The following is a 15,353-nucleotide window of genomic DNA, read 5'->3' on the forward strand; positions in this document are numbered from 1 at the left end:
GACATTAGTTTCACAAATTTGAAAGTCGACGTTTACTCTTGTCTATATTTATGATGGAATCGGTTTTAGCAAGAATTTCGAAGAACACTTGGAAAATTGGAATTTGGTGTTTGTAAGACTTCTATAGACCAGCGTGAGCCTTCACTCTTCCGAATCCAATTTCGATATCTCTCAAGTAAATATCATAGCTATATATTTTGTCTAAAGAGGGCATTATAGTTGATCATGAAAAGTGACGACCCTGTCTGAGGTTCCCCTGCACCGATTATATCATGTGGTATGATCACCTTTAACCCTGTGTAATTATTATTGAAAGTTCGTCAAGGGGTTTTCTAGCCTTTTTGTTCTATACTGATTAAGCTGAAATTAGAAACATAACATCAACCAAACATAAGGCGGGTAGCATGCTAAGGTGGGCATTGTTTATACGTTACTGGCAAGGAAAGCTCAATTCAGATACGAAAGTGATGTTTCGTAGGGAATAGACACATTAATCTGGAGAAATTCCAGATGATCAGATGCAATGTATATACTGGCACAAATGCTAAGTTAGTAAGGGTAATATGGTAGGATATGTACTTCAATGGGCTCCATCAGTGTATGTATATGTATTGGTTAATGAGTCAAAATATTCATTGTTGAGCCATGGTCCAGGCCACTGATGTGTTATACGAATATAGATCATATTCATCAAGTAACATAATAGATGACCTTAAGCTCAGAGTCTAAGGGTTATGCAACTCTGAATGATAGAATAGTTAGAAAGCGGGGTCTTTGCAGAATGAAAGAAAGGCTTGCCTAACTGTAGTAGAGGAAAACGAAGACATAATAATGCGTTCATTTTCCAATTGTATTACCGGACGGAAAATAGACACAATGGAATCTTGTTATGTCATGATGCACTCATAACAGTTTTACCAGGGTATTGAGATAATACACCATGCAATCCGATTAATATATGTGTAGCCAAACATATACAGGGCTATTGAAGGTTATGCTAAATCGCGCGAGACTAATCAGATATCAAAACGACATACACATCAAATAGATAAATCCTTAAAGCCCCTGCCAGTATGCAGTCACATGGACATATTGAGACCTACCATAATGTGACAATGGAACGAAATTTGTTGCACTATTATTAGATGCGCTAAGCAAATGAACATAAACATTGAGTTTAAGCACACGCAATACAGTAGAAAAAAAAACAGAATTCATTATAATGAGTACATTTGACAGTATGGGATATCTGACTCCATCCTTACCAACAGTGGTCAAAATTTCGCATCTTCTCTTCAGATTTCAAGCCTTCAAAAAACGAGTTAGCAAAAAGAGGAGTACACAACATGCTAATGCATTGATGACAACATAGCAATATCACTTATAGATATATGTAGTAACAAATAGCCAATCTGACCAAGTCTGATGCAAAGTCATCCGGTCTTTCCTTCAACAACATGAACACACTTTTCACCTTATGTTTGCTATTTGGATGAGACTTTCACGTTCCCATTGATACAGTATTAATACCCTCTTCAACAATCAGCTCAATATCATCTTGCTAAAATCCTTAAACATCCATCAGACTAAACGTACAAGCCGCCGTAGCATGATACAAAGCAAATATCACCTCACTTATATTGGATCAGATAGTTTGGCTACACTGGTCTAAAGTTACATTAAGTAAGTCTTCCATGTTGTGTCATAAATAATTTGATCATTACTATCTCAAACAGATCCTGGATAATCAGTGGTTAAAATTAATGGATTACAAAACAAATCAACTTGAAAATCTTTGATCCGTGCCGATCGGACTAAGAAATATATTACTCCGGTACGAAGACCCACCAACCCATCAGGCCGATTACTAAATAAATACATATAATTTAATCCAGAGTAGATCCATTCTATAATATTCGCATATCCATAGAGAGAGATAAAGAGAGAGCGAGAGGAGGAGAGGGTGGGAAGGAAAGGGGGCGCCGTCTGGACATTTTCATAGGTAAATGAGTCAGCATCATGAAAAGTCTGGGAAACTATGTCAAACAGAACGCTCTGTCAACTATTTAGTTATGTGCTGGTTTGAATGTAAAGAGGGCTGTCCTTTAGTAAGAGTTAGATAATCATATTATGTATGTAAGGGAAGGAGATGTTGGCATATTATATAGTATTCAAAGATGATGTATAGGCGACGAGAATGAACGCAAAGCTGATATACAAAGATATACAGTATGGGTGCATACTAGAAGAGATATGATGCTTAACATAGTGGAGTGATATACAGATATTATGAGAGTGGCCAACTATGTCAAGAGAGCTTGCATCTAAACTGTAGTGATTAACTTGGAAAGGTGGATGGCGCTTTCGTAAATGTACAATTATAAGTAAACACCAGTTTACGAAAATAACTTATTGTTTTAAATAGTATACAACTGAATCCACTCATCCAGAATCGATAAGAAGAGAACTTTCCGGTCGGATATCGGACAGAACAAGCAGGCCAGATGACACAAGGGAACTGGTCAGATAATAATACCCAACATGTATGATGAAAATTACAATTTTCGATAAAGCTTATGGAGACCCAGGATTTATAAAACTGGTAAAACATATCTTTGTTTTATAGTTCGTGTTTATAACAAACTATCACCTACTGAATATATAACACAGGAACAAATGTGTATGTTATATTCATTTAATGGTGGAGGCAATCTTGTACAATCACATTTTGTAGATAATGGAGACGACACTATGTTGCATGCACACATTGTAGATGATGGTGACGAAAATCGTGTACAATCACACATTGTAGATGATGGTGACGACAATATGTTGTAACCAAACTTTGTAGATGATAGTGGGAACAATATGTAACAAGCATACTTCGTACTTGATGATGAAGACGATATGGTACAAGCACGCTTTATAGATGATGGTGAAGGCAATAAGATGCGAGCCCACTTTGCAGATGATGGTGAAGACGGTATGGTACAAGCACGCTTTATGGATGATTGTGAAGACGACATGGTGCAAGCATAATTTGTAGATGAACAATGAAACCAATATGTTGCAAACACACTTTTTAGATGATGGTGACACGAATATGTTACCAACCTAATTTGTAGCTGGTATGTTGCACTGTTTTAGATTTAAAAAAACCCTGATGTATGATAATACTATGACACACATATATGTGAAAAGAAAGAAAAACTAACGAAAACTATAATAATTGCGAAATATATTTGCAAAACTTAGCATAAAGGAAACTTACTGATTTTTAAATAGCGTATATCTCTTTTGCTATGTCCGGATACGGATGCTGATAATAGCATACGAAGCTTGGTATCAGTCCAGAATATAGTTCCATTTACAGGGTCGTAGGATATAGCATGAGGTTCGTCTAGGTTTTCAAGTGCAATTGTCATATCCTGGCCATTACTTGGGTCTATGGCATATATATGAGGTCTGTCATTTGTTGTGATTAGGAGAATACTGGCTTTATTATGAAAAGAAAAAGAAATGACTCGAACAATGACAGATCACATTTACTTCAAAAGCTGATCGTGGATTACAAGGGTACGCATTATTATTATTATTATTAGTAGTAGTAGTAGTAGTAGTAGTAGTGGTGGTTTCTATACTTAGTATCTTTCAATTATTTTTTAAATGTATATCTAAATCACAATATCAGTTTTGGGAGTAAGTACGAATACGCAAATGAAGAATAATATATAATACATAACATATATATATCAAGGTAAGAATGTACGACGGTTTCTAAGCCATTTATGGTTATATCTGCTTAATGTATTTAATGTTTAACTACTTTATACAGAACGCATTTTTTTAAAAATTTAAAATGAATCCGGTTGTAAACTTAGCTACCTAACTTAATAATTATACTTGTTCTAATCTGAATAGAATATTACATTTCAAACATTTGTGTAGAAACAAGAACTCCGTATTAGAAAATAAAGCACACTTTTTTACGCATTTGTGGCAATATGTTTTATTTAGGCTCAATCACTAATTGTAAACGAAAGTCAATGTCTTCATTTAATTCATCATGGTATAGCTTTCTCATGATTAAAATAATAATAATAATAATAATGACATTATGAATATATTATCAGATAAACTGAGTACATCATCCATTCCGCATCCTTTTTGTCGATTTAACTAATCCTTTAATACTATTGATTCTAATCGATATATATGAATTGTATATGTGAACTGATATTAGCATCACATGTCATACCAATAAAATGAAGAAATGTTCCAGCATGTCAGATGTGCAATCATTCTGAAAGACCAAATTAATTACTTATAGGCCTACCTAAAATGTAGAAATTTGAGTGAGTTCGTTTTAAATGCAGTATCACGTGTTAATTGTAATAGTACGGTTACATTAGGGCTTATTTACGTCTAGAACTTGTCTCCAAGACATATGACACATGTATAACTTTTGTTAGTGATTTTATGATTGTAAATATCAATCAAAGAATATGTTATGTAGATAAAATGAACAAGTTACGAAATAGTGGACAACCACCTACCTTGTTTGCAAATTATGAATCACACATACATACAAACATACAATCATTATGAAACCTATGCATACGCATCTATCATCATTTCTTCATTATGTTATGTCAACCTATAGCTGTGTAATAATAACGTATATAAAGCAATATGATGTCTTGCAGTTTCAAAAGGTGGCACTATTAATAATAAGTATTGATTCTGACCATACAAATATTGGAAAATACTCACTGCTTTGGCAGGTGTGACGATCAGGAAGAAGGGTCATAAAGTCAGGACAGGAACACGTTTTAGAACCACGAGGTAGCGGGAAGCAAAAATGGCTACAACCATCACGCCCACTAGAACATCCATTGTTAGCTGTAATATGAAAGCTATTTGAGACGTAGGTAAATGTGTTAATTCATTTATCGATACTATGCACTACGTATTAAAGGTAAAGTTTAAAATATTTAAAATAACGTGAAAATCTGACATGTATTCATTTGTAAAGTTCAGTAGGGTTCAGAGGTCAGTATATTATATATAATTTATCTTTAATTTGTATTTGTTAGTTTTGTTCTTCCTGATTATATGATATGCACAACTGAATTCAGGTCTCGACTTTGTCTAACCAAAAATCAAGTTTGTTGAGTATCTGACTAGTAAATTATATTTTGTCAAGAAATACTACATAGCAAATATTTGTCTGAATGCGGATTAACAATTAGTATTGTTATCAATAGACGTGCACATGTTTATTGGGTCAATGAACTGGAAATTGGAATTTCCCTTTTCGGAATCTGTTTTTCCTGATGCTTGCAATGTTATTCATTATAATTATGGTAGCAGGCCATATCTTGTATACAACTTAATCTTTTCTAGGAATTAAAATTGTTGACCCTCATACTGGTTCTTGTTTTGTATATTAGCTTTTTATATAATTGTGCTTACTTGAGACCTTATTCATTATTTGGTTTAATATATGTGACACAATTGGTCTTATAGTTGTGTTCCATATTTTAATTGCGTGAAATTATTTATTTAATTTAGTATTCATTGGAAATATATGGTGCCCATCTAAAATAATCTTCGACAGGAATATTAAGTGGTCTCTGACAAGAACACGTTTGAATTATTTTATTGTGGTACATCAAAAGACAAGAATCATATTGCCACACTACAAGTCATTCGCACATACGCACATTAGAGACCACATTTACGTCAAAACGTCCAATACTGGAAGGTGCTCTGAAGGCCACTGGAGATGAGTAGGATATTTGTATTAATTGTTTGGACATTTGATTCGATTCATTGTATGCTCGTTTCCAATTTGAACATATATTCCAATGGAACACATCCTTTCATAAGTATTACGCATCACGTAGGCTTTCGCTCTTTTATGTTACTCACTTTAACAGAAAATTGGAACATCGTCCAGGATTTGAACACATTTAAAAAGAAAATGTTCTTGAAATGTTATTTCTAAGATCCATGTATTATTTACATATTTTGGGAATCAGCAATGAAACCAAAAAGCTTCCGCAATGTCACCTAATTCCTACTATGGAAAAATCTGAGTCCTAAAACAATATTAATTGTTCTAGCTTGCCAGACAATATGATCTTTAAAGGAGAAAGCAATACAAATTATTTTGGTCCTACATTTTGCAAATAAAACCAATTTGGGTGATACATGTGCGTTAGGTTTGATTAGCAAGTCCATATCAGGGTCTGACATTACAGCAATATAGTTGAGATTAAAACACAGGACGGAAGTAAAGTTAAGAAAGATTCACCATAATAAAAAACAAAGAGAGACAAATGTCATTGGAGAGAGAGGAAAAAGAAAGATCAACGTAGCTGCAAAGAGAAGAAGACAAATGCAGAGGTATGAGTGAGAGACAGGCAATAACAAGCAAACCATAATCGTAGCTGCAAAAAAAGAAGAAATAAATTAGAGCTGTTACAGAAAGAATAAATGAATTAAGTTGAACATAGAGGAAGAAGAGATAAAGAAGCGTTTAAGATAGGTTAATGCATGTGCAAAGAGGAATAGCAGAAAGGAATTTTCAGACTAGATCAAAGGAATATAAGATGTCAATTGGAAAGTGTACCACACAACACACATATTAATATTTTATATTTTCAGAAATATCAAGCTGATACCCATTTTATAAAAAAAATAGGTATATCTCAATCTTGATAAAATGGCTGAAATATGAGATGCGCTCTTGAATATGGACGTCATTATCACAAAGTGTATGTATTGATAGAGCTTGCATTATTATACAGTTTACTATCAGTCCAACATATTGCTGTTTATGCAGTGGTTCAAAAATGCATATTAAACTTGTATGAGGTAGGACCTGAAGCAAATCGACAAAGTATTATGAATTGTAGACAATAAAATGAAGAGGTGAAAACCACAAATATATTTAATAGGTGAAGCTCTAACAAATACAATATTGATAAAGATGATGATATCCTTAGATAACTCATATTAGTTGAAGTGTTCAAGAATTCACCCATTGTAATATCAAACACTAACAGGATCAGAACTAAAACAAAACTTCGAAGAGGCCGCACGTACAGCTGAAGAGTAGTCCTGGATTTACAAAGTTTATTTTGGTCTGTAATTCGTATCGCCTTTTGGTCGCAAACAAACATTTCTTAGTCACAATGTGGTACAGACATAAGGGCTAAATCTGAAATCATTATCCCTTCCTACCTGTATATATTGAAAGAAGAAATGACAAGTTATTTCTAATTAGTAAAGATTGAACGATAATCAAAATAATCACGGTCATGTATTGAAAGCAAAACGTGTATTGGGTAAAAAAACAGTCTAATTAGGCGAATTATTAACTATTGTTTCTAAAATATTATATACCACTTATTTTGTTTATTCTGCCAATCTTATCCAAACAACATTTGTAAGGGACATGGGAGTTTTGAGTCTTTTATTATCATGTGCTCTGCCTTTTTTCTCAGAACTATTTTACTAAAGAATGGAGTTTTATTCATGGACGTTGTTATGTTACTATCAGTTGTGTACATTTGCCATTATACTTAGTCTTCTAACTTATGACAGTCGGAAAAATGAGGTTTTGACACATCGAGGGTATCATTATCGCTTATTAGTCTCAGTTGAACTAGCTGGATATAAGTTAATCAACTTGTAACTGCCAAACTAATTGGAGTGGAAAGTTGATCGTATTGAAAATGTAATTCCTGGTTTATACGCAGCGTGTGCACTACTAGAGCAATGGCAAAACTAGCAGAGGAGAATGAAATTGATCACGACATTACTAATTCAGCTGACATAGTTATTGCTCAGGCTTTTGATGAGGTCATGTTTGCTTCTGGAATGTACCTGTCTAAGGATATTGATCACAATCAAAAGAAATCAGTCCAATTAACCTAAGGCGAATTATTAACTATTCTTGTTGAAATATTATATACCACTTATTTAATTTATTCTCCCAATCTTATCTAAACAACATTTTTAAGAGACATGCGAGTTTCGAGTCTTTTATTATTATGTGCTTTGCATTTGTATTCAGGGAGGTTGTTATGCTGTTATCCATTGTGTACATTTGCCACCAGACTTTATCTCCTGACCTATGGCAGTAGGAAACGTGACGTTTTGACACATCCTGTGTATAATTATCGTGTATTAATAGGCGTTGAACTAGGTGGATATAAGTTGATGAACTTGTAACTGCCAAACTGTTTGGAATTGTACGTTGATCGTGATGAACATGTAATTCCTGATTTATACGGAGCATGTGCACTACTACAGCAATGGCAAAAATAGCAGATGAGAATGAAGTTGATCACGACATTACTAATTCAGCTGACATAGTTATTGTTCAGGCTTTTGATGAGGTCACGTTTGCTACTGGAATGTACCTGTGTAAAGGTATTAATCACAATGATGATCTTTACCATAAACAAGGTGAGAAACTACAATCATTCATTGTCAATCAGGAACAAGATCATAACATATGTTTCTTGCATATGTATATGCTTGTTATTTAGCTAAAAATGTTGGCCTTTCAAGCATATGTGGAAACCACCTTATTTACACGTTGGTGAGACGTGGTTAGTGAGCTATACAATAGTTGTTCCTGCATCGTCTAGACAGGACATTCTTAGTCAACCTCACCCGTGAAATTCGTTTGACCAGTCAGGTAAGGATCCGTAAGAATATCAATCAATTTTCAGATCAGCGGAGAAGTACATGTGATATTTTTAATTTTGCAAATCTTGTCAAAATGTTCTGTATGTAAAAAGATAATATAATAATCATATATATATATGTATATATATATATATATATATATATATATATATATATATATATATATATATATATATATATATATATATATATATATATATGGTTGGTCTGCAAAATATTAATTTAAAATATTAGATTAAGCAATGGCTGACATGCAAGCGTTATGAGATTTTTTATTGTAGATAGTGTTCTTGTTCTCTTATCAATATCTCAAAATTTTATTCAGGCGCTTAATTATGATCAATAAAGAGTTAGTAGAAAAGTAACTTACATTAAATCATTAGTAAGCCTGGTATGTTAATATGTAGAAGGTGTTTGATATTGTTATATCCGTGTTGATCATATAGTCAAAATGCTAGGATTTAAACGATTGAATGCACATTGACTGCAGTGATGATGGTGCAAACAATCTTCTGAAGTCAAAAATATGAAATAATCTGGACCAGATGCATTCATGTCTGCGGCAATGAGAAACTATATTTAGTGCAAATGAGAACTGACGTTCTTATATGAACATGTAAAATCTACCATGACGTGGACATTCTCTATTCCAGATTCCTGTGAAAACATGTCTAAACCGTATGAAACTTCTCAAACAGGAATGCATGAAAAAAGACATTTAGTATTTGTTGGCGAAAACATTCACAGATCCAAGTAAAAGTGACTGACCTACTTGATAAGTAAAGAGACGAAATTGCATTGATATACAAAAGGTATTGATTCATACTAGTGGCGATCATCCAGTGTAGTATTCGTAATAAAGTTAAATAAGCATCATAAAGACTTTTCCACAATCGAGACGGAATGCTTGGTTTTGAAATTGACTTTGCAACATTTGATGTGTATATTAGTTCAGGCCTATAATTATTGCATTCAGTGTTCGTTACCCTTTCAACTCACTGGCAAGACAATAAAACAAAACTAAGACATTATAAAGGTGGGTTTTGATGTTGTAGGATTACAATATGTATAGGCAATTCAAAGGAAATGATAATCTAATTACACATGCACCTTCACGTTTATATAAGTATTCTATTCCTTTATGTGCATTTTGTGTCATTCATAAGACTTAGTTGGATGTACCTTTTAATCACAAATATATTGGAATAACAGATAAATTGAATATTTAGTGTATGCATCTTTGCTTTTGTAGCAGGAAGTGTTATAACTATTTAATTTTACATTCTAAGTATAATTGTATGTTGGGCTTGCCCTTGACCAAACTCAAGTTCATTGTGTACTTGACCAGTAAATATACACTACATAATAATATGTATTTAAGGATGAAATATTAGGATCATTATCAATATAGGTGAACATGTCTATTGGGTTCGACATTGGAATTCCTCCCATCAAGAACGTGTCGGACCTGATGTTTGCGATATCCTTAATTATTATTTTAGTAATAGACCTTGTCTTGCACCTGGTTAGAATTGTATAGAGATGAACTTGGAACCCTTATCACGGTTCTATGTTTGTTTCTGAGCTTTTTCGATAATGCTGTATATTTTATAAATTGCCGATTCTTGTAGTTTACATCTGAATCCGAAACATTAATGGTGTTGTATGTAGTATTTAATTTGAGCGTAATTGTTTATTCAAAGTATTATTCACATGAAATGCAATGTGTTCCTATGTAATACTATTGGACCAGAACAGGTTTAGTTATAGCTATTTCAGAAAAGAACATTTCTGAATTATATGATTATGATATACTAAACAACTATTAGTACATAATCACATGTCTCCGGCATATCAGCATATTCATACAGACAGGTAAATATATTCAATGTTTGAACATAATTGGAATATCACTGAAACTATTTTGGAACTTTACACACTTGGACTTGTGATTAATACAGTTGGACAATTTGTGATTTGATTCGTATTACTTAAGTTCTTTAACATGTTCATTTTTGTATTCTAGTGAAACAATATATTTGTTAAATTGTTCAAAACTGCCGGTTTTTGATATGTTATGTTAAGAACCATATAAGCATGAGATCAACAATGTCTAAAAACAATCGTTTTTGAAACTACTCATGCCGATATGTAGCCATCGAGGTTTCTTTAGAGGCTACATTCACGCGGATTAATGAAGGTGCAGTCATGTAATATATATATATATATATATATATATATATATATATATATATATATATATATATATATATATATATATATATATATATATATATATATATATATATATATATATATATATATATATATATATATATATATATATATATATTGATCAAAAGAAAACATATTCCTTTTCTAATCCACATTGTATTTCCATTATATGTTACAACATTTAGCGTAGGTTGTTAATCTTAACACATATATCCAAATATAGCCTGCGGTATTAGATACATAATACAAATTTCGGTTGTTTTTAGCAGCAAATGTATTCTCATTATGTAAGTAAAGCATGGGGTTTTGAGGTTCGACGCGTGAATCATCAAAAGCTCTACACAATTCATCACATGATACGATGTAGCGAAACTATATAAAAAGCTCTTCCTTAGCTCGTCGTTGTCCTGCATGTTACTTGATATCTACGAGTGACATAAAGTTTGGTCTCCTGGTACAGATCGTTATCATGGAAAAGTGGCATATACACAAATTGTGCGGTATGGTTCTTCAAAAAATAATGAAAATCAAACTCAAAGATGAATTTCATGTACGTAATATGATCTCGGTTACTTATTGTGCATACATATGATAGAACTTTTTGTATACCTCGACTTCTATTAGTGTGCACATGAATGTATGCTGGATATGTGTCTTCATCAACAGAAGGAATAACGGTCTCTCCAGTTCCATCCTTTCCGATTCTCTTTACATTGCTAATAAGATAAAGATATTACATTCAAAATTCAAACATGCATAACGTTCTTGATAACGACGACTACAGGCACGAATAATGATGCTAGTGATTTAATTATGTCCATGCTTTCGAATGTGATATTATGACATAGCGAGTCTTTCCGTCGTCCAGCCATTCCTATGTCAGTCTGTACATCAAGATGTTATGTTACATTCAGAAGCTTTGAAGGTAGTATCCATTTGCAAGACGGTCATATGTTGTTACTCCTTTACTGTTGTTTGGTGTATGTGGACCAAAGATTAAACAGACAACAAGTCTAAGTAAGGTTACGTTTTACATGCCCTCAAACAGTATATATATTAAAATCAGAGACAAAATGATACAGACTATATCCTGACTACTTTGGGATACTACCGCTGTTAATTAGAAGTTTATATTAGATTGAGCTGACAGCTATGACTGATCATATTTGATAATCAAACAGTATTCAATGGAAAATAATTGGATAATTTTCTCGCTAAGACTTTGAAAATTAAATGACTTGTATTTGTACAGTTCTGTAGTATTTCTGCGTATGATGCATTAGTAAAAATGTATCGAAGAATGAATTGATTGTGTTGCTCAAATATAAAGTAAAATCAAACGTGTTATTTAAATGATTGTTTTATTGGCATTACGTACTGTAAGAAGTTGATTATTGCAGAAAATGAATATTTTGATATGAAATATATAGAGATCAGTTGTATCTGAATAATGAATACCTGCCAAATGCAAAGTAGACGTAGGATTGGTCCACAGTAATACTGCAGGAATATTCTTCCTCTTCATTCTCGTAAATAAGCTGATCGTTAGCAGCGCTCGCATTCAATCGACGTATTGTTGTTTTATCATCTTCACTTTCACACAAGTACAAGTCTCCATCTGCAATAATTATTAAGCATTTACATTCATTCATCCTGCGACATCTACCTGTTTAACTAGTGTTCTCTATTAGTTTTGACAAGAGAAGCTTGTGTTTGTATATGCTTTAATAAAGGGTAATGTTAAACATATTTGTATTATGTGTATTTTATTCATAATATTAATTTTTGTAAGCCATAAGGGGTATTTAGTTAATGTCATTTGTAATCCGAATATCCTTTGTTTCTAGCTTCTACATTAAATATGAATATGAATTCATAACGCTCCAAGTTTAAGTCTTAATATTAGTACATGACGTTATTGGACTAGGGCATGACTTCTAGTGTAACCTACATAGCCCTGTTTTTATTGATTTCTAAATGGCCTCCATCTTTAATAATTGATGTAAGAGATCTATAACGGAGAAAAAAATCTTTCTTATAATTAGCACCAGACCTGACAGTTATATTTATATAATTGAATCATTCGTTCGAATTACAGTGCTCGATACATTACATGTTAATTGGATTAATATCCATCGCGGAATTACTGTGTATTGATGTGAAGATATATTGGAGTTTTATCATAGTGATCATATTGTCTATACATCACTAAAATTCAGGTCATCAAATTGAATGTCATTGGAACTCATTCGGATTATTCAAAATTTTTGAAATAGGTATAACATTTAGTACCTAACGAGTTAAGTCATCACATTGTAAATAAGTGTTTAATTATTTTACTTGTCATGCAGGGATACATTATATTTATCAGATATACACAATCTGTCAGTATCGCCTCTTACCTGTTATTTATTTTCAATCAATGGAGTCGTAACAATACAGCTACACGCTTTTGCAATTCAGAATATGAATTTCGTCATAACAAGGTTATACTAAGAGAGCAGTTCATTTCGTTTTTCCTAACGCATGCCAAATGTAACATGATCTTCATCATTTTCAGTAATATGTATCCATAGTAACCATTTCTTTGCATTTCATCTTCTTATTTTATTTGTAAAGGAAAACTGGTATCGAAAATGTAGTAATTTGTCAGCCAAACGACATTTCGTTTTTCTGAACGCATGCCAAATGTAACATGGTCACATCATTTTCAGTAACATATAACCATAGTAACTAATTTCTTGGATTTCATATTCTAATATTATTTGTAAAGGATAATTGGTCACGTATTAGTTCTGTAACCACTGTTTCCGATAGAAACAATCTTACTTCACTTAAATCCAGCTGGTAATTATTCACTTAACTTGTTGAATTTTCATTCCTTCAAAGATTATTCTACAACTAAGGATAAATTCATCGATATTTTAAACTATATCAGCCAAACAATGCTACTAAAACATATTGAACTGTCTTGATTTGATCTCACAATGAAAGCGCAGATTATATCATAATTAAAATCAAATAACAACATGTACTGGTGATGATTAAACAGTCAGTCGTTATTCTGGATCTACATTATTATCAGCACAGAGGGATTAACATCATTTGTTAAAACTACATTAGTATTGAATCGTACAATAAAGAATTAACAATATATATACTCTCCACAATTTCTCAAGGCAATTACATGGATAGGTTCACGTATGATTTAATTAAATGTTCTGTGGCAACGCCCTAGACCATATGTCTACTATAACACTTACAAGATGTACATGAATGTTTTTCACAAATTGATAAAGATCACAATGATATTTATAGTGTTGTAAGAAACAGGGGAACTTTGTTATTGTCATTATAAAATACAAAAGTTGACGAACATATGTTTATATGGCTGATATCAGTTACGTAAAATTATTGTTTGTTTTTCAACGGATTCTTGTCAAAGTGCAAATGTAGCAGCAGATCATGCTTGTCAATATATGAATCCTTTCATAATTAGTATATAATCTTTGGACGATTGAATGAAACGATACTTATCTGAGTATTCAGTGTATAAATCAATAAAATCATGACAAAGCAGATCATATAGAATGCAGTATAAACATATTGATGGCCAATAATGAAAACAACACACCGTAAAAATCCAAATCCAAGACTGTTGCTGGTTCATCGAGGCCAAGCCTTTTTGCTCGATTCTGCCCCAACTGCTTCCGATTTGTACCATCATAGTTGGACATCTCCAATATTAGTTCAAGCACTCCCTTTTCACTCCAATATATAGAGCTGTAATAAACATAAATTGGTATCGTATTAGTATCAATAAACCACGCATAGTATTAAGGGATCTTTATTTCCTACGGAACATTGTATTGATATGAATATCAAGAGCTAAAACAGATGTAACAAGTCTTTGACATTAAAAGCAGCATACACTCAGCAGCAGACACGTCTCATCTCCCAGCTGTAACACAACCAGGAAACGATGCACATTCCCTGGGAAGCCGGCCGTATTTTGCTCTTCAACCTTAACCATGGTGTACACATCGTTATGTTGCAATAATGCAGCATTATCGGACAAAAGCAGAAATTTCTAGACAATTTGGGAGTGCATTACTTATTTGTTGCTTAAACGTTTAGTGCAGCCGCTTCAAAATGTGTGTTTACTATTTTAAGGAAAACTGAAACATTCATACCGAGGTGGTAGTGATACGCAATGAATTATGAAAAAGAATATTTGGATAGGAAAGTTAAGTTGTTTTTTCTTTTCGTCCATTTTAAGAAGAGCATCAATGTCTGCCAGGTAACTGTTTTTAAGCCAAATGAAATGTATATGTCTTTAATTAAGTACTGTTTGCAAGTCTGGAGAAAAGTGTTTGATTATAGGTTAGTTT

The 15,353-nt window shown here is 32.7% G+C and overlaps 1 protein-coding gene across 2 annotated transcripts in view; it reads right to left on the reverse strand.

Moving 5' to 3' along the window:
- Positions 1 to 15,353, reverse strand: part of LOC149805612 (low-density lipoprotein receptor-related protein 2-like) — a 59,719-nt gene that overhangs the window by 14,431 nt on the left and 29,935 nt on the right. For both annotated transcript variants that reach the window (XM_089950246.1, XM_089950245.1), the window contains exons 4-8: positions 14,597 to 14,745; positions 12,421 to 12,580; positions 11,572 to 11,678; positions 4,774 to 4,902; positions 3,272 to 3,496 (exon numbers count right to left, since the gene is read on the reverse strand). In XM_089950246.1, the coding sequence (XP_089806372.1) occupies positions 3,272 to 3,496; positions 4,774 to 4,902; positions 11,572 to 11,678; positions 12,421 to 12,580; positions 14,597 to 14,745 (770 nt within the window). The remainder of the gene's footprint in view (positions 1 to 3,271; positions 3,497 to 4,773; positions 4,903 to 11,571; positions 11,679 to 12,420; positions 12,581 to 14,596; positions 14,746 to 15,353) is intronic.

This window comes from Sinohyriopsis cumingii, chromosome 2 (genome assembly GCF_028554795.1).
Source record: "Sinohyriopsis cumingii isolate HCF-2022 chromosome 2, ASM2855479v2, whole genome shotgun sequence".
In the NCBI taxonomy this organism is placed as follows: Eukaryota; Metazoa; Mollusca; class Bivalvia; order Unionida; family Unionidae; genus Sinohyriopsis; species Sinohyriopsis cumingii.